The following is a 27,832-nucleotide window of genomic DNA, read 5'->3' as shown; positions in this document are numbered from 1 at the left end:
TGGGTCGTTGGCTTCGTAGAGGAGTGCGCGAACCACTGTGCCACTGCTCCATCCCGGGGGGCCACGGTACAGGCAAGGAACAGATCTATACATCGATTCAATTGATTACAATTGATTCTCACGCTCGTGATGCATTCATCTAATTGCATGCGTAAGAATGAATTATTTAGGGTTTATTTGTCGGTCGGTGGGTCTCATGTGGCAAGGTAAATGGAGGGTGCTCTCACCTCTTCCAAGACATCTGACCAGCATGGAAGAGTACCACAAATTTTGTCGCTGAATAGTGCAGCGCTGCAATCGCAGATTAACTCGAAACTAATGGAGTGAACATAACTCTCCAAAAAAGAGAATGTTACACTATATATATAAAAAATGTTTTTATCTTGAATAAAACCGCGACCCAGAAGTCACAGTTCATGGATCTCCAGGGACGTGGGCTTGGATCATTGAATGCTAACTGTACACCACTTAACACCGCAACCTTCCCCTGCAGCCTCATGATGCGTGAGATCCGGCGCAGCGTGGAGCTGGTGCCAGGAGAGGGTGGCGGCAACGCCGGCATTGCCGGTGGCGGCAGCGGTGTCATTTGTGCCGAAGATCCCACCACCGACGCCTTCAGCCGCGACGCTGAGAGCATCCTAGAGGCTCACCACGAGCGCGGCATGTCCTACTCGAGCATGGACTCGCTCGACGTTCTCAGCTCGGCCGCCCCTCCATCCGGTGAGCCGGAAAACACCGCCGCCGCCACCGACGACGACGACGAGTCCTGCTTCGATTTCTCCGAGGCGACGCTCACGCCGGGGGTTCGCGAGTGGATGATGGACGCTTCGGAAACTTCGCCAGTTCCTGCTCTGAACTTCGCCGGCAGCCCGAGCACCTGTGCTCCGTTGCGGGCGTTGTCCCCCCCGTCGGCGCCGCACGACGCGGGCCGCTCGCCCCAGCCGCGGGGTCGGAGCGACGAGCGGACGTCGCCGCTGGGTCCGCCTCGCGACGCCCGGCGAAGGACGGAGGGCGATAGCTCTGCGGACTCGGCGGTCTGGGAGCAGAAGGCCGCAGAGTGCCCGTCCGGCGCGAGGAGCGGCGACTCCGATGTGACGCAGGCCGAAGAGGGTCCGACGGTCCCAGCAGTTCGTGACGCAGATCGTGACGCGGGTCAAAGAGACGGGGAAGGACAACGCTCATTGACCGCCGCCGACGTGAATTCCTCTTGCGAGCAGAGACGATCGAAATCTTCATCGCCGGCTTGCGTGAGCCTTGCGAGCGTTCCCGACCGTGCCTTTGCCGGGCAGAAAGGAGCCTTAGAGGGAGGCCTGACCAGTGCTTTGAGCGCCGAGGTTATCTCCCAGCATCAATCGGCGGTTTCAAACAGCCGCTCGGAAAACGTGCTGAGCAGTCGCGTGACAGCGGACTTGGAGCAGGGAGAGATTTCGCCAGGATTATCGTTATCCATGAGGTGAGCTCATTCTCAATTAACATGATCGTTTGATTTTTCTGGACCTGTGAATTGTTGGTTTTGAATTCGTTGGATCCGATACGAATTTTCATGATTAATTTTACTTTGGTTTTAACCTGAGTTAGCTAGTGATGTTAAGGCAAACTATGTATTAAATACATTTTTGAATGCCTTTTTACATAAATCAAGTCTTCATTGATTTGACCATTGAGGTCCCATGATTCACAAATGAAACATTAATGATTCATCTATAACCAGACAAGGCTCTATGAAGATGTAATATCACTTGTGAGGGTGTGAAAAAGAGCCAATAATAGTCACAATGGCATTCTTAAATTAGCATTTGTAAAAAAATTCGACAATGAGTCTTAACAGTGATTAAATGAAAATGGTTAAAATACTACCGGGTAAAAAAAAATGTCCAGTAAAATAAAATTAATGGCAGGAACAATAACCATATTTCAAAGGGGGGTTTGGTGGAAGCTCATTGCTGACGTGGGAGTGTGTGAATTGATGTGCAATTTAAAACGAACAATATATATGTTGTGGCATATGTGACATAGGCGTATGTTGGGCATACAACGTCCTGTTTTTTCTCATCTTATATCTTAACCTCATCATTGCCAGCTACCTTAACCCGCAACGATCATGCAGGTCTCACCGATGCCTTGACTCATAACTCTCTCCACTTTTTCCTGCCCTGAGTTGTCTTTGTCAGGTGTTGTATACCAGGCTTTACGAGTCCATAAAATCACATTTTCTTAAGTTACGTTGCGTCCCAAAAATTATCTGCACAAAAAAGAAACCCGACGCTATTTAAATTACAGCACAGCTTTTAGTCGGCCACCTTTCATCATAGCCATGTCAACTTATTAAATGGACCATGTCTATGGCATTGTGAAGGTCAAACAAAACAGTGTGGCCCTCTGCCAGCTTAATCTATCTGGTGGATCACGTGGCATGCCTCACCGGCCAGGGCAGCCGCGGAGTACGAGCAGCAAAAAGAGTGGGTGTGGGGCTGCGGGGGGGAGGATTACAGCGTTTGGTGCAAACATGATGGGCCGGTTAGGGGGGGCACAGCCATTGTGGGGGGCACAGCCATTGTGGGTGTCGTGGGGTGTCCAAACAAACCACCCAACTTTTTTTTGGATGTTTTTTTTGTTCAGTCAGCATTTTTATCCCTTCAACAAGAGAAATGCTGATTCTGCCGATGGACCGGAACGTTTAAATTGACAGTAGCGCACGGACAGTTGCTTCAGTGCTGAGTCAGTGGCGAGTGGTTGCCTTGGGTTTAATGTGATTATGGTGCTGTAGACCGTCTCGTTTCTGGGGCCGAATGGGGTGATGAACTTTTGCAGATCTCGTGTGGAATCTGACCAATAAACAACGGGAACCGTTCGCTGCTCGGAAACTCCCAACTTCCACAGTACACCTGGGAAGCAAGCAATTGGTGCCATGGGGTTTTGTGATAAACGCCCTGCCCCCAATGAAGCGATCGCTGATTCGAGTATTTTGATATAATATGAGCGTGCATATTGCGGAGGATTACTGTTGGTCTCCCTGATTTAACACTGCGGGCTTAACAACCATGTTAATACCTGCCGCCTGCTTCACATTGGATGTTGAAAGATCCCGTGGCGTCATTCGCAAGAGTAAGCCGTCGTGTGCCAGCGTCGGGGTCCAAATTTGGCAAATTTGAAACTGACACCGCTAATGACAGGGACTTCTCTACTTATGAACATTCGACTTCCGAACTTTCAGAGATACGAACAAACTCGTCCATATGTCTGGTTGCCTGTTCGGACCGAGAGTCGTAAGTTCAACTGCCGCGCAATCGATGGCGGTGGTGGCATCTGCATCTGCAGAACATGAAGAACCAGTGACATCTACGGGACATTATACAACTTTTAAAACCATTCCCCGTGTTTAGTGTACATGCCGTAACAGCACGTTTGGAATCGACAGACGTAAAGTTGGACTTACGAACAAATCGATTTACCAACAGACCTCTGCAATCTAACTCGTTCGTAAGTGGAGGAGTCCCTGTATTCAATTGGGGTTAAACATAGCAATGATTGCCCCTCCACCCGCCTACTGGCAGGGTCATTTCCCTGGCCACTCTTGCGAATGAGATTATCCTTGGTCTCTTGAGTTTTCACCTGCTTAAATAAAATACACTTGGTGGGTGTCGCCCGGTCCACACACTTTGAACCAATGTCGGTGAGAAAACATCCACTCACAGAAATGCCACGTGACTGATGGGATGTGGAGTAAATATATAATGTAAAAATATAAATTACGTGTATCATTATATATACATTTTTAAAATAAACACGTATTTCGATTTAAAACTTTCGTGACTGCAGGGATTCATCTTCTTGGTTCTTTCGGTAAAGTCACGTAGAAGGAAAATAATAAAATAATTAAAATAAAACATAATTAAATAATTCTCACGACGTTTCGACAGACCTGTTCTCCACCTGAAGACGGCTGCTTGCGTTGTGGCCGAAACGTCATGAGAATTATTTTATTATGTTTTATTTTTATTATTTTATTATTTTCCTTCTACGTGACTTTACCGAAAGAACCAAGAAGATAAACACGTATATTTTATGTCGAGAGACAGGTATGGAAGGAGGCGAATTGTGCCCGCTTATATTTTTTTAGTATGATAAATCGTCGTTCCACGCGTGACCTTTGACGCTGCACGCTGCTGATCTCCACTAGATGGCCCTGTACTCCCCACTTGCTGCTTTCGCCAGCAGTGTGGTTTTACGTCAAACTATTTTTTTTTTCATAACTACATACCTCGAATACAGAGCAGCGTGTGACCCATTTACAGAGCAGACAGCCTCTTAAAAATGTAAAGAAAGAGCCAACCCAGCTGTTATAATTACCACATTAAATGTCCCCTAATGGATCTTCGTGAGAAAATGTGAAGTCGGAATTAATTTGATGAATGATCCGAGCGATGTCGAGGTGAACATCATACCTCCACAAAGGCGATGTGTCTGCACACGCAGCAGCAGGAGCAGCAGCCCCCTTCCATTTGATTTGCTCATAAATTTTACATGGGAGCAAAAGCCTATTTTTAAACACGCCCCAATCTCCATCGCTCTGCAGTATTTATGAACGTGCCCGATGCTTTGCTCATCAGAGAAAGTTTATACGTTGCTTTCCGTTTGTTTAGATGCACGTTAAAGATTTATTGTAAACACGCGCACACACAGTTAGACGCCTTGTATTGCGTACTCTACTTTTTAGAATTGTTCTTTTTCAGCCGTGCTTTAATGGCCCTTGTTCGTGTGTGTGCTACAAAGAACGACCTTTACCCGAAAAGTCACCTGTATATTATATATGTTTTTGTCATTTTCTTGGTTCTTTCGGTAAAGTCACGTAGAAGGGAAATAATAAAAGAATTAAAAAAACATAATAATAATTTTTTTAATTTTCTTATTTCCCTTCTACGTGACTTTACCGAAAGAACCAAGAAGATGAATCCCTGCAGTCACAAAAGCTTTAAATCTAAATTTTTTGTCATTTGCAAGCTACACAGTGCTATTGATGAATGTGTTGAGTTTATTTTGCTAATTGTGCTTGTGCATCAGTGGCGATGCATCATCACCCAATAACTTGTTTAGGAAACAAATCTTCACCACCGAGAATTGTCTTGACTTTTCTACATGTTGCTATCAGCGATGACATTGCTAAATATATATTCAGGACAACAGCTGGACTTGCAGATCTTGTCAACTGTAACTTAAAAATATTTCTAAATAATATTTTAAAAAAAACTTTTTTTTTAAACACGCTTTTATGAAATGTACCGTACTAGTAATGGAAGAACTCCACGACTCCAGGAAGTGGCCCCGAAGCTTGCCATAACGTAAGGGGACCGTGGCCAATTACAGCCAACGTCAGTTGACCGTGGACAATTAGACCCAAGCCGAAACTTAACATATTAAGAATAATGTTTAAAATTGTATATATATATTCTGTGATAGAATATAGTATTGTCATCAGTATGACATAAGTATACCAAGTTTTCAGTCGATACCATATTGGGAAGTGGGTTAAAGTTGAGTTACAAGATTTGAGGATACAACAACGACAACAACAGAGTGAGTTAAATGAAAGCGTGTAAAAAGGGGGGCAAACGGTGTAATTAGTTCTGGCAGTAGATTTATAAAATGCAAAAGCGATTGGAGGTGCTATTTTTTTTAAAATGTAGGTATCCTCAATTACAACCAGGTGATAACCATTGTAGCCTCCAACCATATTTCAATTGCACAGCATGAAAAGTACACGTATAATCTGATGATTAGGAGGGAGGGATGGGTTGACAGGGGTTTGAATTGACGCATTGGTTAGCAGATGCTGCGTTATGAACTCCTCGACCTCAATTCCATTCGCAGCCATGGCTTCTGACATCGGTGGCGAGTGATGATAATTGAACTGACCAGTGCGTGTTGGTGAACCTCCCACCGACCATCTCGGTCAAACAATCCCAATGACCGACATGGCCATCGCTCAGCAGCAGATTGACAAAAAAAGGGGGGGGGGGCCCGTGATCAATTTAGTCACCGTAATTGGGCACAAATTAAAGCCAACCAACATTTGACCACGGAGTTAACTGATTGTGTAAGGTGGAACAACGGTTTTAAAGAAAAAATGTTTGCACGCAATAAATTATTGCAAGCAGAATTTGAACAGCAATAATGCCACCGACATATGTCACACTGGTAAGGGGCCATCGATTGAGTAGGAACGCAAAAACCTGTCAATACGTTCCTTCGGAGTGGGCAGGTAGGAACTTGGTTGGACAGCGCATTCGTGCACGACAAATATGCACGACAGACAAATAATCCCTGGTGGGCAGTGTGGAACCTGTTGTTCCTACCTGTAAAATTTTCCCCCTACCCCCCTCCCTGTACGCACGCCGACTTCTTACACCCCCCCCCCCCCAGATATTTAATGCACGCAGAAACGATCAAGGATTAATAATATTAACGTGTTTACATAAACAGATAGTCCACCGCCGGACTATCTAATTTGAAGGCCAATGTAGACAAATTATTATCGAAGCTTCACCTCCCCCCTCCCGTTTCCTATGCGTACATTCTCAGTAGACCCCCCCCCCATACGCAAGCGAACGCATTTGGGTTAATCCCCCCTCCTCTCCTCCCTCCCCTTCTTCCTCCCCCCCTTCCTCATCCCCCTCCTCCCCCCCCTCCTCCCCCCCCCCTTGCGTACGTACTAAATGGATTGACCCCTAACCCCGCGGCGAGGAGACTTTGTATCCCCTCGGAGTTTGTGGGAGGCAAGTGCACACGTGGCACGGGGGGGGGGGACATGGGAACAGCAGCGGCATCGGCAGCGGCACCGGCGGCACGCAACTGCCGTAGAGACGCGACCGGGCAGCGTGCTCGCTGTGCGGGACTGCCGCTGCTGCTGCTGCTGCCGGAGCATGACATCACCCCGTGCGCGCGACCCGGCGATGAGACTTAACGCGCACGCCATTGGCCTGCCGCCAGGTGACGTCACGACTCCCCTCCCCCCCCCCCTTTTTTCTTTTTACCAAATCGCGGCTTGGGATTGGTCGTTGCCGTGGCGACGAGGGCCGCCCGCCCAGCCCTTGGCTCGTGGCGTCAGGGGGGGGGGGTTGTGAGACCAGGAAATGATCGCGGCGACTCGTTCGTGTTGTCAAGTCGGTGAGGGACGTCGCCGCTTTGCCGCTTGGACTCGTGTCGAGAAGGAGAAGGAGGGGGGACAATACAATAATCTCATCACGCCTCGACTGAAGTCATCGCTTGATAAAGTGTTACACACACGCAGAAAAAGGCCAAAGCGGGCGTTAGCCTCCGTGAGATTTCAACCGCTAATGCTTTTAAATGGACAGGGACCGGCGTTCATTCAGTGCCGTTTGATACCAGCGATTAATTACTGCGAGCTTTGCGCAAAGTTCACTTTTGATTAAGCGGCCACGTGAATTGGGTGGTGGGAAGTGGGGGGGGGGGGGGAGAGGCGATTAGGGAATAAAAAGGGGGGCTCATTAACGTGGCCGAAGCCGTTGCAAGGGGGTGGTGGTTGGTGTGGGGTGGTGGGTGGGGGAGCGATTTGGTTATCGCTGGGCAACGAATTGATAAGCACAGGGAGACCTGTGCTTGGAACGAGTCAAGTTTGTTCTTTCAGTTCTAGATTAGAAGTTCTTTCAGTCCGGCGGTAGCCGGGCGGCTCTCCGTTCTCCGTCGATCAACATCGCCCCGCCGGTTTCCACACTTGGCTGGCGTGAATGACGGGAGCTGGCGTGGGTGTGCTGCTACCTCGCCTCAGGTTCGTGATGGAAATGTGTTTTTGTTTTCCCACTATATGGGTTGTTCTTCTTGGTTCTTTCGGTAAAGTCACGTAGAATGGAAATAATAAAATAATAAAAATAAAACATAATAAAATAATTCTCACGATGTTTCGGCCACAACACAAGCAGCCGTCCTCAGGTGGAGAACAGGTCTGTCGAGGAGACATAGTCTGAAGCTTCAGTCTGAAACATTCAGACTCTGTCTCCTCGACAGACCTGTTCTCCACCTGAGGACGGCTGCTTGCGTTGTGGCCGAAACGTCGTGAGAATTATTTTATTATGTTTTATTTTATTATTTCCATTCTACGTGACTTTACCGAAAGAACCAAGAAGAGGAATCCCTGCAGTCACGAAAGCTTTAAATCGAAATATATCGGTTGTTGTTGTTCGTCACCACGTCAGCCAATGGGGGGGGGGGGGGGGTGCTTCCTGGGACCAGAGCGGCGTTTATTCAAGAGGAAAGCGAGATGTGCACGCATTTTATACGGGGATTTTTTGTTTGAATTTTTGATGGTTTTGAATTTCCATTTGCTCATTTGGTTTCGGTGGAGTCTTTTTATTATTTTGATGAGCGTGGCACAATTTTGGAATGCACCAAAAGTGCGTGTTGGTGCAATATGTTGATTTCGTAGCACGGTTAACAACAGCAACAAAAAATCTGCCATGAAAAAAGTGGCGATGGCCTGAAATGTCACCTGAATTTTTTTCCTCTTTCAGAGAGTCTTGTTGAAAAATGTGTCGCGTTGTTTTGCGCGTGTATAAATCTTACAGCCGGTGAGTGAGCGAATCGAGTTCTGCATTCGTAACCACATCCCTTTCGGTAAATCCCCAACATTCTCGTCGTAAAGTGGCATGAATCCCATTCGGTTGGCTTCCTGTCACAGCGTTCCGTGTTGCTTCGGCCGAACCCAGCGGGCTCACCACCACCATGGCACCTTTTGTAACTTGTTTAAACAGTAGCCAGTGCAGCACAAAGGTCGCAGAGAATGGCCTCAGCTGGGGTGTGGATGCAGTAATATTTCGCAAACGTTGTGTATTTTTTTTAAAAGCACGTGCGACGAGAAGGGAAAAGTTATTTTGAACGGTACCGTTGCGCAAACTACATTTGTACCACTTGTACAACACACAGGCGGAGATGATGAAGTAACACCTCTTTTACAAAAAAAAACACGGAAATTCTAAACTTTACATAACTTGCTGTACTCAATTGTAGTTGACAAGGCCGAATGATATTTTAATGTCGGTTGTTAATAGATTCTGGTTGAATGTGCACGGTTTAACACTGCTGGGGACAGACTCTGATAAGCATCACGTAGACATTCTTTATAAAGTCTGCTCGGTAGAAGGGACATTGGCCATTCATATTGTATTGTAAAGTAAACTTTAATGAATAATGCGGTGTTGTTTGTGTGGTACAGTCAACTTAGTTTGCCTGCTCCTGAGTTGTTTCACCAGAGATACTTCTAAATTAAATATAATTGTATTCACTCCAGCGTCAAGGGCAAAATTTGTCGAGCGTTTTCATGTCCAGTGAAAAGCTTCGGTATTTCAAAGAGATGAACACCTTCCGGCCACATCTTGCCATGTAATGTACGGCCCATATAATGTACCTGGCCACGCTGGTCAGTGTGGGTCGGTTGAAAGGGGGGGACCCAGAAACCTGTTAAGATATCGCTCATCGCAAATGTTAACCATGACCGGGAATAGAGTTCATAGCCACCGTTCCACACCATCTCTCTGTCGGGGGAAAACAAGTTGACGTAAATATTATGGCAATTACTCCCCGCACAGACGCCGTAAATTGGTCTTTACTTTATTTACGCACCGTTTACAAAGTTAAGGTCACGTGTATTCAGGAAGGGTGGAGTGGTAACAAAGCGGTGAACAAACAGCGCTGTGAACCCAGTGGCATGGGTTTGATTCTCAGCCATGGGTAGCGTCGATGGCTCGCGATAGCCGAATCAGATTTGGGGTTCCACCTTTACCAACCTGCACTGAGCAGCGTGGTGACGGATGGTCGGACAACCCTGCCATCCAACATGGTGTGGAGGAGGCCTTCATCCAGCAGTGTGATAAAGAGCTGAAAGGAAAGGCTGCCGTAATTTACACATAACAGGCATCGGCAACGCGTATTGAGTTTGTGTACGGCATTGCTTTTTTATTTTGAACGGGTTCCCATGGTTTTTATGGAGTTCCTTTGTCAATGACACCTGGTTATCCAGCTGCATTTTGTTTTCCAAGCCTGACTGCTGACGAGATCCAGGAAGTTCAAATCCGGTCCATAGTTTTGCTCGCTTAAACAAAATGCTTCTTGATAATATTGGTCCGGTAGAGGCAGTAGGCTGAGAAGTGAAACATTTAAATTCATTTTTATAGACACAACACTGAGTTCAACTACTTGATTTGCACCCGTAGTACTTGAGGTGTGCGTAACATTGAGCCTGGGGTGCATTCCTGTTTGGTCAGCTCTGGCAGGGCAGCTTTGTTATTAACTCGGCTCTCGTGACCGCAGTCACGACTCCATAACCACAGACTTCTTCCCGACCGCGCATGGCTTTATAGAGTTTCTCTGAACTTTGTGAAATCACGTGGAGGCTAACTAGAGCCCGCTGTTTGAAAGGAAGTGCGGATGGTGTGGCCGGCTCCAATGTTACCATTCCTTCTTCGTAGCAGCCGTCCTTACAAAAAGGAAAAGCACTACGCTAATTGAAAGTTGAGGGCTTTCTAATGACGTGCAATTCTCAACTTACAGTTTTTGTGGACATGTAATTATTATAAGCATATGAGTTGACTTAAGGGCAAGTTCAGTTAAGGCATTGCTACTATGGCTTGTGCTACACCCATGTGCACATCATACATTCTTCCACAGAAATGTTTAAGGCGTTGTATTTTCTGTTACATACTGGAACAGATGAATTTGTCCGAACTGCATTGTACATTATGATCTAAATTCTGAGATTCCATAGATAAGCAGAAAAACATCTTGATTTTTTTGTCCAAAAAAATCGGTGCTTTTTTTTTACACAATCAGCTCCACGGGCCTTCTGGGAGTGAATAATGTAAGCAGCATTGATTCGGCACAAGCAAACTGTGGACTGGTTTCGACACACAGTGTCTCATCAGCCGTCAGACTTGTTTGAATCAATACTGGTGAACTGCCAGATGTGATAGGCAAGGACTCGCTTGAAGATACGGTGTCCTGAGTCTCGTTCGGTATTTGTATAGAATGTAGGGCGGTGGAGGAAAATGTCATCTTTTCTAAGTTCGAAATGGTGATGGGACCATTTTTTGTTATTTACCACCCTCAATAGTGGTTGCCAATGCAATGTCCATCTTAAAATCATGCCCGGAGACATATTTGTCCCAAACAACGTATAATAGCAGTTAATGAGGCTGCAATGAGCTATGTTTAATTTAGCAGATTTTAATCTCTTAATTGTTGTTCTTTATGCTAACTGTAGATGACTGGGTTGGATTGTTAAGCGCTTTGTGAGGTCCCGATCCTGTTGTTGTCCGGCGTAGCCTTCTCGTATGCCAATCCTTCGTGTCAAACCTTATTGGAATCATTGAGAGAATTCCTCTTTATCTGCAGTGAGTGTATGGACGAACGTCGCAGACCCTATTATCTGCTGGGTTATCCATGAATTTACTCCACTTACCTGTGGGAAATGATTCTTGCAGAGGAATGCGATAATAGGAAGAATAGGGTCATGGGCAACAGGAGCTTCCGTGGACCCTATAGCTCCTCCAGATAATAGGAGCCGCAAGTTATAGACTTGCGGATAAGAGGAATTCTTCTGAACCTCGGTGCATGAGCAGGTTATATCCACAGGCTTGATATAGCCGCAATAGGAGGGCACAGTGGTAACAATTATGCGTCATGGCAACAAGGGCCTGAGTTAGATCGCCAACTCGAGTGCTTTCTTGTGTGGAGTTTCTATGTTCTACCCCACTTCTGCATGGGTTTTCCTCCGGATTTTTCTGTTTCCTCCCCATAGCTAAAATAAAAAAAAGCCATACAATGTAACAGGTGTTGGCCACAAGCATCCCAGTGCTTAAAATGTACACGTGAAAATCTCTCAATTCGGGATTTACATGCAGCAACAGCACCGCCCTCCCCTGTCAAAACTTGTTGTTCGCATTGTCCCATTTCCACGGGGTCAGCCGCTCTGTTGCTCGTTCTACGCGTTGCCCTGCATCCTCCTTGCCTTTAGCCAGCGCTGACCTTGACCTCTCCGATCTCCTCTCTCTCCGCTCTCTCCGTCAGATCTTTGGTCCGCGAGTTTGATAACCGTTGTTAGTCGGTGCGTTGATGCAGCGTGACGTCTCTATCGCGAGCCAATGCTGCTAACCACACTGCCACACAATGTACGCCGCAATTTCAATACCCGTGGGACCAGAGCTGTATCTTGGTGCCAAAACCTCGTACGCCCTTCCAAAGTACAGCAAATAAATCCCAATTATGGTAAAGTAAACCATCCTTGCATGTTTACGTTCAAATATCGTAGTAAGCGTTTTAAAGAACGAATGTCCCTCTGGTGGTAATAGTCTGGGATTAAGGAAACGTGATTGTGCATGTACAGCCATTTTTGTCAATCCCCTGCTGGATGAGGGCTTCCTCATGCCATGTGGGTCACGGGAGTTTATTTGACCATACTTCACCACGTTTGTCAGTGTAGGTCGTGATGATGTTTTTTTTACAGAGTACGGCTTGATGTTTCTCCGTGTTTATCTTCGTGAAAGCAATCTCTGGATTTTTCTTTAATCTGGCACGGCTCAGGGGCGATCACCATCTCTCTTGCTACCCACATTGTGGCTGTGTTTCTGTTGAAATATCCTCAGCGAATTGGCCACCGCAGTGTGCCACAGAAAAATTGTGGCAACAAGAAACGTGCCCCGCCGAAACGACCCAGTGAATTATTTTGCCCCGGCAATGTCTGCTTCTCTTGCACTTACTTACAAGCTTGTTAAACGCACGTGTTTTGCAGCCACGCCTAAAACATTTTTCAAACATTATGAAATGGCTGGCTCTTTCGTTACGTGCCGAAACTTGTTTCCGTCAAATACGCGTGCGTCTATACTAACTGATTTCTATTTGGTAGCAAAATGACCTGTCTGAAAAGACACGATGGTCTGGTATATTTTGGAGGTTCTCACAACAGCAAGATTTGGAACATACTCTGTTTCCCTTTGTTATAGTTCATCTGATTTTCAATTACAATAATAATCATACACTTATACAGCCAATATTAACCCTTTCTTAAGTGCCCTTAACTCTCACTTTTACACTTTAAATGCCAAAAGATACTTTGGCTTTATGTAGCATCCAATGCATGAGGGTCTCTAAGACTTCAAATGGCAATCTGTGTTGAATTACAATTTAACTGCTTGCCCTTACGAGCGGTGGTGATAGGGAAAGTTAGCAGTTAGGAGTAATCGTGAAAATCGCAGACAGCTCAAAGTAGAAACGTGCATCTATATTATTTCTAGTATTTTGCTGCTCGAAATTTCCGCATGATAAGCCAATTTGTTGAGCTATCATTTGTGGCCAGGTCGCCTCTGAAAAATAAGCGAATAGCTCAGTGGGCTTTACCTTATAAGATAAAAAAAAATAGTTTTGTTTTGTATTTAAAGTTATTTCTTTACCATTTTCATTACTTTGTACTCCTATTGTGTTTTTGTATTGTTTGTTGTAACGTTTTTACCCACCCCAACTGGTCATCTGTGAAAAAGAGCTTCATAGCTCATCGGATTTCTCCAGTGTTAATAAAAATTCTCATTATGATTTTATCAGTTAGGAATAATGGTGGAAATTGCAGACAGCACAATAGGTGAGTGCATGAAGGCAAAAGGGCACGATTATGACCGGAGGCTGGATCCTCCCATGTCACCTGTGCATAATGTCACGTCTGCATAATGTCACGTGTGCATAATCCGTGCTATCTTGTTTTAGACTGGCAAGGTTCAATATTGCGGCAGCGATAGAACAATGCAACAACTGTTTGTCGATTTCATCCTTGTTAGGAGTCATCTGTACAATATAGCCACCATTGCCTGCTGCCACCTTTTGCCTTTATGTGGACAAGCCCTCGCTCTTCACTGCAGGGGGCAGTTTGGCCCGGCTAAGGGTCAATAAACCAGTTCTTATTTGCTTCAGGCCTGCTGGAACTTTCCTGTACGATACATCTTTCATCACTTGCAGACAGTTTTATAGTATGTTCAAAGTATCTTTGCTGCTGCGTGGATTTTTCGTGGTTGTGCTCCGTGTGGCTCTCCGATGCGCTTTCGGGGTTGTGCCGCGTGTTGTTCGGTTCGCTGGCCGACATTTCACTCTCTCCCACGTGCTTGGAGCTTCGGCAAACTTTGTAAGGAACTGATTAGTCCCTGAAGAAGCTCCCGGCAACGCGGAGCGAAACGCCAAACATGCCGAAAAACACATCGCCGAGCTATGAGGTTTATAGCTTTGTCCAGCTCCCGTGACCACAAAGCATCAGGAACTGTGTGGCGTGGAGGCTTCATCTGATTGGTTGGATGTTCCCGTGCGCTCATCCATCTCTTACGCGGCAACATTCCTGCGTGCGAATGTGCTTTGTGCATCAGCAACCCCCTCCACACTTCGACCGCCGTCCCCCACCCCCACCCACCTTAGCAGCGCCCACCCTAGCGTCGTTAGGTGGGAGACGATGTGTTGTATAGCCAGGTGCCGGGGTTAGCCAGTTCCTGTGAAGAAATTCCAACAATGCTTAAACAGGATTCTGAGCACAATATAAAAGGAATTAAAACAAAAGAGCTTTTCGTACCCGTGCGAATGCCCAGGATATTGCTTTTTTCACGCATATTTTTTTATTTAACCCTAACTTTGCCGTCGCGTGGTGTGTGTGTGTCACGGCGTAGCGTCACCGTTGAGTACGGTGAAATTCCTTTTCCCCCGCTGCCATATCAACCGTGACGACCATTTACACGCAGACACAATTGATGCGCAAAATATCTATTTGTGGACGCATCATGTATGTACGTGTACGATACAGTCCTTTTATCAATCCACTGCTGGATGATGGCCTCCCCACACCGTGTGGGTCATGGCGGCTTGATGAAGCAAGCGTGGAGTACAGACATTGGAGTATGGTACAATACAGCGATGGATTTATCTTCCGTCTGCTCCTTCTCACATTGTAGTCCCCACAGTACCGGACAATTCTTTTGATGCGTTGCGGCCATCGAATTCCTGTCTAGATTAAGCCGTGCATTGCTTCTAAGGTGTTGATGAGATCGGGAACATTCTGGGTGGTTTATAGACTACTGCGCATATCTATCAGTGTGTCGCCATAATAAGCACGAATTAATGCGAGGCCCATAATAAACACTGGGCATGTTTTACATGTTAACAATGAGCGCAGCTTGTGGCCACGTTGCTCAAGAGGAAGGCCATCTGTCGCAGGAACACGTGCCATATGGGACCCATAGCACACGGCCCATAACAGCCATCACATAATGGGCTATTCATCACACAGCGCGCTATACTGTTGGCTTCATTGTCGTGGAAGTTTATAAAAAGCAGATTAACGTACTGCTGTACGAGCGTTTTTTTTGGCCCTTTGTCAATCCTTTGCTGGATTCAAGGCTTTCCCAGGCCACGTCAGTCATGGGTTTGTTTGGCCATGCTTCGCCACACTGCTCACTGCAGCTTGCTGAAGTGGGGGAGCCCATGGTCGTTGAGGAATATTGGCCAGGTACAGGAATCAAACTCGGGCTGCGGTGTTCAGAGTGCAGTGCGATAACCACTGCACCGTCGTTTCCCCCCCAAACTATGTTATATGGATTTACAAGTGACGAATGTTTGGCTTAGCTGTGTGGAACAATTGGCTTATACCATTGTGACACTTAATGGGTATGTTTTCATGCCGAATTGACCTTGTTATTTCCTGTAAAGGAAATGACTTGCAAACTGTAATCTGAACACACAGAGATGGACATCGTATGATAATGCACATATACCTTTTTCTTTTCCAAAAACATTTTTTATTTTAGAACCGAGATGGCAAAGATATATTTTTGATCGTGTAAAAAAAAAAAGTTCCGCAGCCCGAGACGGCACTGTTAACAAATTTAAAAATACGCACGTGCCACACGTAATGCAGGCCACACATGCCATGCCACGCCACAGCCCGCTGTCGCTAGCTGGCATTCTTTGGCAGAGTGTTGCCAGCAGGGAAAATATTCTGGCTGAGTCATTCGTGTGCGTCCGGGTGAAAGGCTGCACTTCACGCAGCCTGGGTGGGGTCTACGAGAGTCTAGAGAGCTCGCGGTTGCTCAGCGGTTGTGTGGTGGAGGCCGTGGGGCGGTGGTAACGGGCGGTAGAGTTACTGACAGTGAGAGCGTTGCTGGCCTCAGTCAGCTGCTCCGCCGGCTGGCCGGCCGGCTGTCTCGCTGACTGACCGACCGACGAGCAGCCGCGGGCGGATAAAAAAAAACGCACGCTCGGTTGCTGGCATGTGCCCCGTTGCCCGGTCTTGCGTGCCCACACCTCCCAGAGGGAAGAAGACGGCGCGAGCTCAGCAGCAGTGGCAGCGGCGGACATGGTGGCCTACATGCTGTCGTGGTGCGGTGCTGGCCCCTGCCTAAATGAATGCGGGGCTCTGCCGATAGCGGAGCCCACGGAGCGCGGCCGCCTCTTTAGTCTGTAAGTGCGATTTGCGCGCCGCTACTCAGGCCACTGACAGCGTCGGGCTTTTAACTTTCTGCTGGGCCTAGCGCTGCCTCTGCTCGTGGATTGATTTTTTTTCCACCGGACCAATGCGCTCGCGTCGCCGTCGCGCACCGTGTTGCTGTGATCAGAGGTGTAAATTAAGCGCCCTGGTAATTTGTTTCGTGTTGCCGCTTGTTTGATTGTAATTTATTTTTGTTGGAGCACAAAGTAGGGGTAACGTGAACCGCGAAAATGAAATGTTTTGGGGTGCGCTCTGCACCACAGGACTGTGGGGGTGCTTGTGATGGTCAGCTGACTTGAGTTACGTGATGATATTGGGCGGCCGGGTGGCGCGACGTTTACAGTCGTGCCGCACAACAAGAGGGCCTTGGCTTCGATTCCTCCTCTGTCCCACCTCTCTGTGGGTTTCCTCCGGCTTCTCAGATTTCCTCCCATAGCTAAAAGACAAGTACAATGTTACTGGTATTGGCCAAACATGCCAATGCAAATAAATTACCTGCATATTACTCAGTTGAGATAACTTGGTGGGATCCTCCTGCAAACGACTCTCAACACCCATTGAGATTTTCCTGGGTAAATAAGCATAACGATAATATATACGAATACAATTATTGTAATGAAGGGCTTGCGCCTAATTAATTTCACTCGGGGATAATAAGCTGGTATACAACTACTCGAGAGAGGAGCGGGGTGGGTTTAGCGCATTCATTTTTGGGCTAGAGGTAAAATCGTTGGTGAAGTGATATTTGAACAAGTCCTCGGACCTCACCGCCCTCCGTTCACAGCCCACACTGACAGTTGTGTTGAAGTATGGTCAATAAACCCACAGTGACTAATGTGGCATCGGGGAAGCCTTCATCCAACAGCACTTTCACAACGGGCTTTATAAGTACTCAAGCCTAACGCACACTTGAGTACTATTGTGTTGACATTCCTAGCGTGCAGTGAATAGCAGCAATACAGTTCAGTGATTAATAATAAGGAGTTTATTTAAGCTGGCACTATTCTTTACATGGGGCTTGCAAATCGATTAATCGTTTAAAGTGTATAATAAGAGACTAGTTTTTTTGTATGCAGGGGTTCACATTTTAAGGGCCGCACGTTGAGCGATTTGCTATTGTTGGCAATGCCTCGCGCACAACGTTTTCTAATGATGCATCGCAACGGATGATTTGTCGCTGCTGACGTTCGACTCGGGAATCGCATATGGGGCAATCCCTCGTATATTTTTTGACAAATGGCAGCACAAAACGCACCAATTTGGCGCTGTTTAAGAATCAACATTCAATGCATAATGTGATGATTAGTTACAGTAAAAGGTAAAGGTGCAGGTCTGAAATTGCTCGTCTGTGCCACGGCTGGCGGAAGAAACCTCCACCAGCGAGAGTTCAAGAGAACCTCTCTCGGATATGAGGCCGACTATTTTCCGCTGGCCTAGACGTTTTGTAGAGGCGGAAGTTGCCACACTCTACCACACCACACGTGTTTTGTTGCCCTTCCGTCTCGCCTCAAATTAGCATGGTTGGCTACGTACGGTGCAAAAGAAGCTCAACATATACGTCCGTGATCTGCCGATCGACCGACTGTGGTAAAGCCGTTTGTACCACTGGGTGGGAAGAATCGGGAGCGATTTTAAGAAACTTGCACCGTTTCAGTTGCCACGATGCTAGGACAACACTGGCATACTTTTGCTAACGAGGTCACTCTCGCCGGTGATTATTACCGATTGAGACTTTCCTGGTTCATCGAGTTCTCACCCGGTTAAAAAAAAAACTTCGCTAATAGCATAAAACGTTATGCTGGGTTACAATTAATCATAGGTTGAAGTCACTAGAGGGTGTCTTCTAGGACTGAACTTAAATTAGCGCCCAAAAGTTACTGCTAATAACGCTCACAAGTGGTGTTTTGGTGCTTGTGAACGTTATTACCAATGCGTTGTTTTGGGCCCTTTGTGGTACCTTCACATAGAGCAATGGGGAGCGAATCGGGACCGGTGGCTCTCGGTGCATCATCTCACAGCAAGCCTTTACCAGGGCCGGGCCGGCTCGGTATCCCAGGGTCTGCGTGCTCGGTTTCGTTAGCGAGCTGAACACGTTCACATCCGCACACACCGCTCTCGGAAATAAATTAAGTTGTAGTGTCTTCGTGGGGTTAGCACGGGAGGAGAGATGGCGCTGATCAGTGGCGGTCCCACGCTTGAGTCAACTTCAGTGTCGTGTTCTATTTGTTCCGAATATTATTTGACATTACTAATAGATATGAGCTTACGGTGACCTAACGTAACCTAAGCTGCTTTAAGTGCCATTAGTTGATAGATTGATGCATAATTGCTATTTAAAGTACAGGGTGATCCAAATGTAGTGACCCCTCCCCCAATTAATTGACCCCTAAAATAGTTTTCCTTTGCATATTAATTTCTTGTTTTAAATAAACCTTGCTTAACCAAATATAACGTTTTGGAGAATTAAATGCGGGTCACAAGACATCTGGACCGCCCTTACTACATCTGTCTACGGGCGGTAGATGGGGGAAGGAGCGAGCGAGGGAGACGTGGCAGCAGGGCCCCATCCCATGGAACCCGCGTGCATCGCGAAATGTTTGGGACAAAATCCAAGCAAGCCGTGCTGGAATGGCCCAGGAAGACTATTCTTGAGCTGTCAAGCTCTCTCACCAGCAGTGGTAGGAACTTGGCATACATTCCATCAGAAGAGTGTGCCGAGGTCTTCTTGGCATGCCCTCTGAATCGCAGTTGATCACGGGGTACGAGGTGTACTCGGCTTCACCCCAGCTTTGATTATAGTGGCAGGGAATCTCTTTTTCATCACAACGTCTTAAAAAAAAGACCCCCCCCCCCAAACCACAGCAGGCAATTAGAAAGGCAATCCCCGCTGTGCACTGTAGCTCGGCCTCTTTCAGAGGCTCCCGGCGTGCAGCGGGTTTAATCGCGGTGGGATTGAGAGATTGATTGCCCAAGTCAAAGTTACGGTGAAGTGAAGTGGTGGGGGGCGCTACAGTCACTAATCGGCTTTTTTCTTTGGCCGCTGACAAATGAAACGAATAATGGGTTGTGAAAGTGCCAGATTAGCAGTGGTGGGGTATGTGTGTGGAATCTGGTGCACGGGAGTTCACGTGGAATTGCTGGTGCCGAGCACGCGCCAGTGTGAGAGGGGAGGGGTGGGATTTGTGGGCTTACATGGATGAGGAAGGTGCCAGATTGGCAGCTGTGGGTGAAGGGCGGGGCAGGCAGCTTGCAGGAGCTGATTTTCCCATTGTTGAGCCACTTTTGTGTTCCTCCAAATAACATTGTTTGACACCAGGTGTTGGCGACGTTGCAATTTAGTGCGCTCGAGGGTGGGCGTCATTGCGGCCACGCAGGGCGGACCGAGAGAAGGCGTCACCTTACTCGAGAGAGCGTGTCCGTGATGCACGGGTGTGGACGATTTGTTCAATGAGCACATCCACATGCTTGTTGGAACATGTTTGGACACGTGAGCGTTTGTATGCAACAGGTCAGACGTTTGAACTGCAGCAAGGGAGAATTGCGCTCATCATCATCTTTGTCATCGGTCTCGCATTTCCCCACGGTTGCGATAGGGCATTGAAATTGAGCTGGGAACATAATTCCATTCAGTAAATGATGAGAGTACCCCATCACAACAGAATAATAGTGCAGGCTCGAAAACCCCACGTTCAAAGCAAGGCACAAAATTATGTAGGAAGCATGCAGTCATTACTCTTTGGTTCTTTCGGTAAAGTCACGTAGAAAAATGATAATAAATCACGACGTTTTTTTTTCTACGTGACTTTACCGAAAGAACCAAAGAGAGTATGGATTCCTGCAGTCACGAAAGCTTCAAATCAAAATCATGCAGTCTTTGTGCATCATGCAACAACAAACCTTCAGAATTTCCTTATGAAATTCACTGTGATCCCTCTTGTGTTATATCACCATCCAAATTAAATAACTTTGAGCGAATGGGACCTCAAATGTGACCAATGCACTTAATCATATGCACAACAGCTGCGTGCTTTTGACACTCTTTTTGTAGCTGTATAACCGAGCGGTACCAAAGCTGTGTGCCAAGCCAGCTCGGCACGGTTCAGAAGGCCCCAGGTTCGTTTTTTTTCCACCGCGGAAGCCGAACCGTGCCACTGACGTCGCACGCATCGAACGATTCGAAACGGAGCATTGACGGTGTAGCGCCGCTTAGTTCTGGCTCAGCACGGCAAATGGCCAGTGGAAAATCGGCCAGAGCGTGAGGCCTCTGCTTTGGCTCTGCTCGAATGTTCCAGTGAAAAAGAGGTGGAAATGTCTGCACTTGTTCAACCTACTATGCCTCCCAATGATGCCTTTCATGAAGTGGAGTAAATTTCAGATTATGAATCGGAACTGCTTGCTGTACCCCAAACCTTCGACGTGTTAAACACAATTCTGCTTGACCTAAATTTGTTTTCACACGCATCAATTGCTGCATGTATTATACCAAACCGACATGTGGGTGGACATATGTGCGTGTGGCAACGATAGTCTAGTGGTTTAGCGCACTTGGCTACGAAACTGGTGACCTGGTTGAATTCCCGGCAGTGGCTAATATATCATTGCTGAGTAAGATCTGAAATGATCCTGGGCTTCCCCGTAGGTCGACATAGCTTTAATTGAGGACCTTAGTGCCGTGTGCAAACGTAGCGCTGGTGAAACAAAGGTGGTCGGGTGTGGTGCTAAACCACACCCACCCCCTAGTGTGCCGTGCCAGTCTTCATAGGTGCTCGCTTAACGGTACTTTTACCAAACAGTCTATTTGCGTGATACATTTGTAAGCGGCAGTAAACAGGTTTATTTTTTTAGCATACCATGGGAGTATTCATGGCGATGAATTAATGGATCGTTTGTGAAAATTCGTTGGCAACAATTATTCATAACGTATCTGATCATACGTTTATCAAAGGCTGTAGGCCTGACGGTGAAATCGCATACATGGGGTAGGAGGAGTTGCAATGCATTTGCCCTTGGGTTCTGGTGTATTGTGAATTGTGTTTTTTTTCATATTTATTATTTTATGTTAGCTTCCTGACTGCTGGGACCCTTCCCTTAATTATTCTTGGTGTCACAGTGGTTTCCTTCCCATTATTTTCTGTAGTTTATTCTCGTATTGCCACAAAAAGCACCGTAACTCGTGCCAAGTAAAGTATCAAACGTCAAACACTTGGGCTGTACGGTGTGCCGAGTGAAGCTTCGTATAATTCGGGCTGTAATGTATTCCGTTTGCTTTTGCTTGGTAAAGCCTCACTTGAGCGCAGTGCGTTTCTAACGCACTGCTGCATGGGGAACCTCCTTCCCGCACCGTGTGGGTCGCAAGGTTTATTTGACCACAATTCACGCACACGCTGGCCAGTTTCTTCCCCGAGTATAAAGTCTTCATAAAAAAAAGCGTAACCGTCTTTGACATTTTATTTTTGTAATTGGTTTTCAAATGTTTCAACGCACACAGTCCCTCTCTTGCATTTGGCATTATGTTCAGGAGCTGAATTCCAATGTCGAGATCTGCTAGGCATGATGAGAGGGCTTTCAGGAGAGTGTGTTTTTTTTCTCTTCATCAATTGAAGGAGCACAGATTACAGTGGTCTCGGTGTGTCTCTGGGTTTACTACATGGTCCAAAGTTTGGAATACATGGCCGCAGCCACACTGTGGCTTGTTTTTAATGTATCTCTATGGGTCTCGGTGTGTCGCTATGGGTTTACTACATGGTCCAAAGTTGAGTTGCATGGCCACAGTCACACCGCGCCTTGTCCTTAATTTTCCATTTACACAGGAGCTGGGCGCTGCGGCCTGTTGATGTTCACGCACACAGTAATGTATACACGCAGCCCCGTGATATGTTTTTTTTTTATTAAGTTGACTTTCTAGCAGTTACCATATTTTTACAGACTGTAGGATGCTCCGGAAAATAAGACGCATCCCCTGAACTTGTGGCCCGCTGTCAAAAAAGGTTAGGCAGATCTGTGTCACACAAAGACAGAGATCCCCCGTATAACCTTAACAGACTGTTTGGGCAAGTGCTGTTAGCGATCACCTATGAAGGCCAGCACGGCACACGAGGGGGTGGGTGGCCAACACCATGTCCGGCCGCCTTTGTCTCCCTATAATAAAGGTTTTTTTGGGTTAGATCGCGTAAATATATAAATGTGTCGTTAAACCCGCCACCACCTGACACAGCCAATTAGTATAGTAAAACATTTGCACACTGCACCAGCTGCTCATTTGAGGGTGAGTCGACCTAGGGGAGGCCCAGGACCAGTTCAGATAATCATCACCGGTGTTGGCCGTGAGCGGGAGCCGAATTCGGGTCGCCTGGTTTATAGCACGCTACACCACCGCTCCCCACGCACGGCGGATTTTAAGAATGCTCCCCCCCCGGCCTGACCTTCGCTTTAAATACAGGAAACAAAAAGTGCGTCACGGTCCGGCAGCCGCGTTGTGGAATCCCCTTGTGTCCTCTCTCAAAGTCGGTGAATTCGCCATCAGGAAAAGCTCTTGAATTCACGCTTGAAGTCAACTACAGACACATTTTGCCACTGTGAGTTGCAACTGTGATATGATGGGGGTTGGTAGGTAGGTAAGTAAACAGATGGTTTACTCGGCAAACAGGCAAGTATGTTGGTAGTAGGTGAGCAAATACGTTGGGTTAGTGGATGGTTATGTAGTCAAGAAGGTAGGCAGGCAGGCAAACTCTGAAATTCTAAGTGTGATATATCCTTCCTTTGTATAGTTTTAAATAATGATGATTAACACAATTATGTTATACAGGGTGCTTCAAAATGTTTTTAACACTTCTGAGAATTTGCAACAATACCACAGGAAATGTGCCTCCTGGCTCTGGAGACCACCTGGAGAAGATTCCAGGCACGTGTTGACAATGATGGCGAATAAGTGGAGACTCTTTGACTTTTTAAAGCTATTAACATGCATTGTTATCACGTTGCAGTGTATTATCCGTTATTTTTCCATTAAAAACGATAGTCCCATGTAAGTGTTAACATTTTTTTGAAGCACCCTGTATATTTAGTTTCTTCTTTGATTGTTTAATTTATCCACATGCGTACCTTCCTCTCTTAATCTTCCGCCAGTGCCTGTCTCCCAGCTTGGATTGGGTTGGTGTGTGAATAGACATCTATGAGAAGGAGCTTCACAGCTCATAGGGAGGAGGGGGAGGTTCTTCCACTTTAAAATCAAATGTCTACGTCGATCCATCCACGGCTAGTAACAAGTGCTTCACTTCATCTTCTATGCTGCTCGTTGCGTTACTTGTGAGCAACTTGCCCGTCCGTTCACGCCGCTGCACTCCAGGTCATCAGACGCGGTCAATTGGAAAATTCCAGATTGTCTGGTGGGTTCGAAATAACACGCTAAGAAAAAATATATATATTCGGTGAATTGGGTTGCACTCACTGAGCAAGCCCGGGCTTGTAACGCAAGACGGCAAGCAGAACAGAGGACATTCAGGGTTTTTTTTGCAGCCTTATCGTTAGTCGGCTTCTGGGTGCAAGTCCTGCAGGAAAATAAATTGGCTTAAGTTACTCGTGCGGTTTTGTGTTTTGTCTTCCGTCCTCTTGATTATTTTCTCAAAGGGGTGGTGGGGGTGGGAGTCAAAACCCCCACTTAATATGAATTTATTCTTAACAATCGTTTTCTTTCGCTGAATACGCAAAAGCGGCGCATTTTTTCTCACAATGTTCTGTCTGTGCGTTTGTCAATGATTTACTTAACTTTTTTTTAAACGACGACATCATTTACTCTGGAGTACGAATAATAGCTTTCTTGGACTGCTCATTCTTGGCAGCGAGGATTAGAACTGTGAGCACAGGGCCGGGATTGTTCACTTGTTCACTCCAACGCTGGAAACGTTACCCTCCGCGGCCATGGAATGCACAGTGAGGGTCTCGCATTAACTTCGAGATTCATGGGTACGCCTCGGCTGTGTGTCTGGGAATGGAAACAAACACGACAACATGTTTTGGCCAGTTATTTATCAAACGTGCGAAAAAATATGCGTGGTTGTTGTGATCTTTCTGGTTGCATCGATCGCGTTGATCGGCTACGATAGTTCGGTGGTTTGCTCTACGTGCTGAGAGCTCTTTCAAAAACTCAGGCGTGTGGAATGAATGGTAGGGCAGACATCGTGCCAAACAATCAGAATAATAATCTTTCTTTATCCTGGAAAAAATCCGATGAGCAATGAAGCTCTTTTTGTTACATATATCCAGTAAACAACATCGGAGAGCAAAAATATATACTCCACATTCGTCATTCACACCGCATTAATTACCATTATCTACATCAGTCATTAATCAATACACTGCTGGATAAGGGCTTCCTAAAGCATTTGCCAGTTATCGCGATTATATTATGCGACGTAACAATCCACATAGCGCCGGCACAGGAGCCGATTCCGTCGTTCCATCTCCACAATGGGTGTCCTCTCGTGCACCTTCCCGTGACCTTTAGAATCGATATTAATAAACGATGAATCGATCCATCATTACATCTCACCGTTACCCAAAACGTCAGCTTATTACCTGATGTAATATTCTGTTACATGGACGCGTTTATGATGAATGTGATCAGTATATTTTTTTATTGTGCTCGTACACCATGGCCAATGCAGTCACATCCTGTGCCCGCTTTAGGCTATTGCGACTGTGAAGACATTTCAGACTTGCTGCAGCTGAAACTTTAAATTAAAGGCTGTCCCAGCATCGTATTGTCATTAATGTCAAGATTTGTAGTTCCTTAGCACGTTGAGACTCGGTGATAGATGTGTGTGAATAAAACTGAGATTGCAAGCCATCGGTCTAGCAAAAGTTCCTTAGGCGGGTTCAACTGCCAATTGCTGATGGATAGGGAATTATCAGTGCATTGGTGATGAAGCATATCATTAAATCTGTGAAGGTGTCTCTCGCTTACAATTATGAGCCCAATCACTGCCCCCTAAAATCGTGCGCAGCACCATCTCTCTGTTTCTCCCTGTCCATTCCGCAGCCCGCCGTTCGCTTTATTAACCCTTTCCCGTTTCGAGACATCTGCAAGTTGCAGGGTGGGTGTCCTGTCCCCCGCTGAATCTCAGAATGCCCAAGCGGTTCAGCATTCATTTTATTTAGAGAGGCGTAGTAGCGCTATTATTTTTAAAGAAATTGTACTCACCGCAGAGAACTGTAGCGACACGACCGCACTGTATGATAGCTGGCGCCAAACTGCCAAGCGCCTTCCCGCATGGCATTGTGGGAGCCTCGGTACTGAAAACATTATTTAATGTCATTTTTTTGTTCTTACGGCTCCGTTCCGATGACATACGTGGCACCCCCTAATGAGTAGTGTCTCCATTTACTGGTGCACGTAAGCGTAATGGAATCGGAAGGAAAAAAATGACATTAAACAATGTTATCGGTACCGAGGGAAAGGGTAAATCACAACAATTAGCCATTCCCTTTCGAGTCACAGAACGCGATGCAGGGAGAGTTCTCGGAGCGGGCACTGTGTGTGCTCCGTTTTCTTACCGTCTTCATGTTCCCTCGCCGTGTCTTTGTCTGCCAATCTCCATGCCTCTTGTCAGTATCGTACTTCTTTCATGCTGTCATGTTGTGCCTACCCACCCCCCAACATTATTGTATCAAGACACAAGGCACCGGTGCCAGCGGTGCGGTCGAGATGCAAGATCGTATGTAGCTGTTCATGGGCATTGGTCATTTTGTGCCAATTTCATTTCCCAAATTCCACATTTGAAATTAACTTTCAATGAATTTGCAAACATTTGAACGAATGTATTAGAGTATTAAACACGTGTGTTTTTTCTCAGTAGTGGGTGACACGTCGTAAGAGAGATACAATCATTTTTTGTGGTTTATTATCTGGCAGAGTAAATTCCGTTGATAAATGAACAAATGGGTATACTGCTGAAGAAATATCATAATGAATAATAATATTTGCAAAGTCTCAAAACTCAATTTCAGCAGGGTCCTGCTTTGAGATATTTGGCCAGTATCATTAATTATTATATATGTGCTGTGTGTGTTATGAAGCTTGATTTCCCAGAGATGAAATCGCTATTACATTTGATTTGTTTAATCTTAAGTAACGCTGTTGGTGTTAAGAGTTTTTTTCTCTCTCTCGGTTTCGTATTTTCTGTATTTCTAAGTTTTTTTTGCACTGTCTCGCACACTATTTCATGCTTATTACACTCGGAAACCACTCAAGTCTGTATCACAGACCCCGAACTCATGCCTATGGAAACACCAACGGTGTTATTACAAGATAGAATGGGTTCCAGAAATGTGGAAATGCAACATTAGCCTCATGCCTCGCGTTGGTGATGCCGATGATTCCGAACGTAACAAGTGAAACGGGATGTGTGGTCATTTGAATTAAAATTGAGGACCATGTCTTTTTTTCCATTGCTTTATTTTACAAATAAGCCATGAAATTACTAAATAATATACTTCATGCGTAATAGGGTTTTTTGGGTTAGATCGCGTAAATATGTGTAGTTAAACTTGCCACAACCCGACGCAGCTGATTAGTAAGGTTTGTCACGAAAACAAAACATGCCACTTCGTTACGAGTTACAGCACACCGGTGCGTTGGAGAGTAAACTCACAACATTTGCAATTCGGTTATGACATTTTGCCAGTAATTACAACTAGCATCGTCAGGATAATATTGGTCGGCAAAAGCCTACATGTTAAGCTAATATACTTTAGCTTGTATTGGTTTAACCGAGCTGAACTTGTCACAAACACTGTTTCACATTCAACATCTGTAACGGACACTACAACTTGAAATCTAAGAGCACTTACAGTGATACCTCGGTTCACGAACTTAATTCGTGAACTGACTCTGGTCGCGAACCGAATTGGTCGTGAACCGAGGCACATTTTCCCATCGGGTTCAATGTAAATCCGGTTAATCTGTTCTGACCTTTTTTTTGGGTTTTTGAAGCACAAAAATATGAAACAAATTACAATACACATTAGTACTGTACAGTATAGTAATGTATAAAGAGAGAACACTAACCTTGCTTGAGATGACTTCAGTAAGCACTCAAACGGGTGAACTGTACAATACAGTAAGTACAGTATTGTACAGTACAGTACAGTAGTACAGTACTGTATGTGCTAAAAAGCACACCAAAAAGCAAAAAGTCACTGAAAGTGTCTTCACAGTACTCACAGTACTTCTTTCTGCGTCTCTTCTTCTCTCCACGATCTTCCTACAGGAAGAAGTCACGACCACGTGACAGCCTGGAATTAGCATTAAAATGGCCG

General features: G+C 46.0%; 1 protein-coding gene across 10 annotated transcripts in view; it reads left to right on the top strand.

The window, feature by feature from the left end:
• LOC144946477 (PH and SEC7 domain-containing protein 2-like) overlaps positions 1-27,832 on the top strand; it is a 173,268-nt gene that overhangs the window by 62,597 nt on the left and 82,839 nt on the right. For 7 of the 10 annotated variants that reach the window (XM_078875383.1, XM_078875381.1, XM_078875386.1 and 4 more), the window contains one exon: positions 494-1,453. In XM_078875383.1, coding sequence (XP_078731509.1) covers positions 494-1,453 — 960 coding nt within the window. Of the gene's footprint in view, positions 1-493; positions 1,454-7,560; positions 7,787-16,145; positions 16,489-27,832 lie in introns of those variants that run through there. The other 3 variants (XM_078875391.1, XM_078875390.1, XM_078875389.1) reach the window with 2 other exon arrangements.

Source organism: Lampetra fluviatilis, chromosome 41 (genome assembly GCF_964198595.1).
Source record: "Lampetra fluviatilis chromosome 41, kcLamFluv1.1, whole genome shotgun sequence".
Classification (NCBI taxonomy): domain Eukaryota; kingdom Metazoa; phylum Chordata; class Hyperoartia; order Petromyzontiformes; family Petromyzontidae; genus Lampetra; species Lampetra fluviatilis.
Note: the sequence above shows the minus strand (reverse complement) of the source record. Positions and strands in the feature narration are given on the sequence as shown.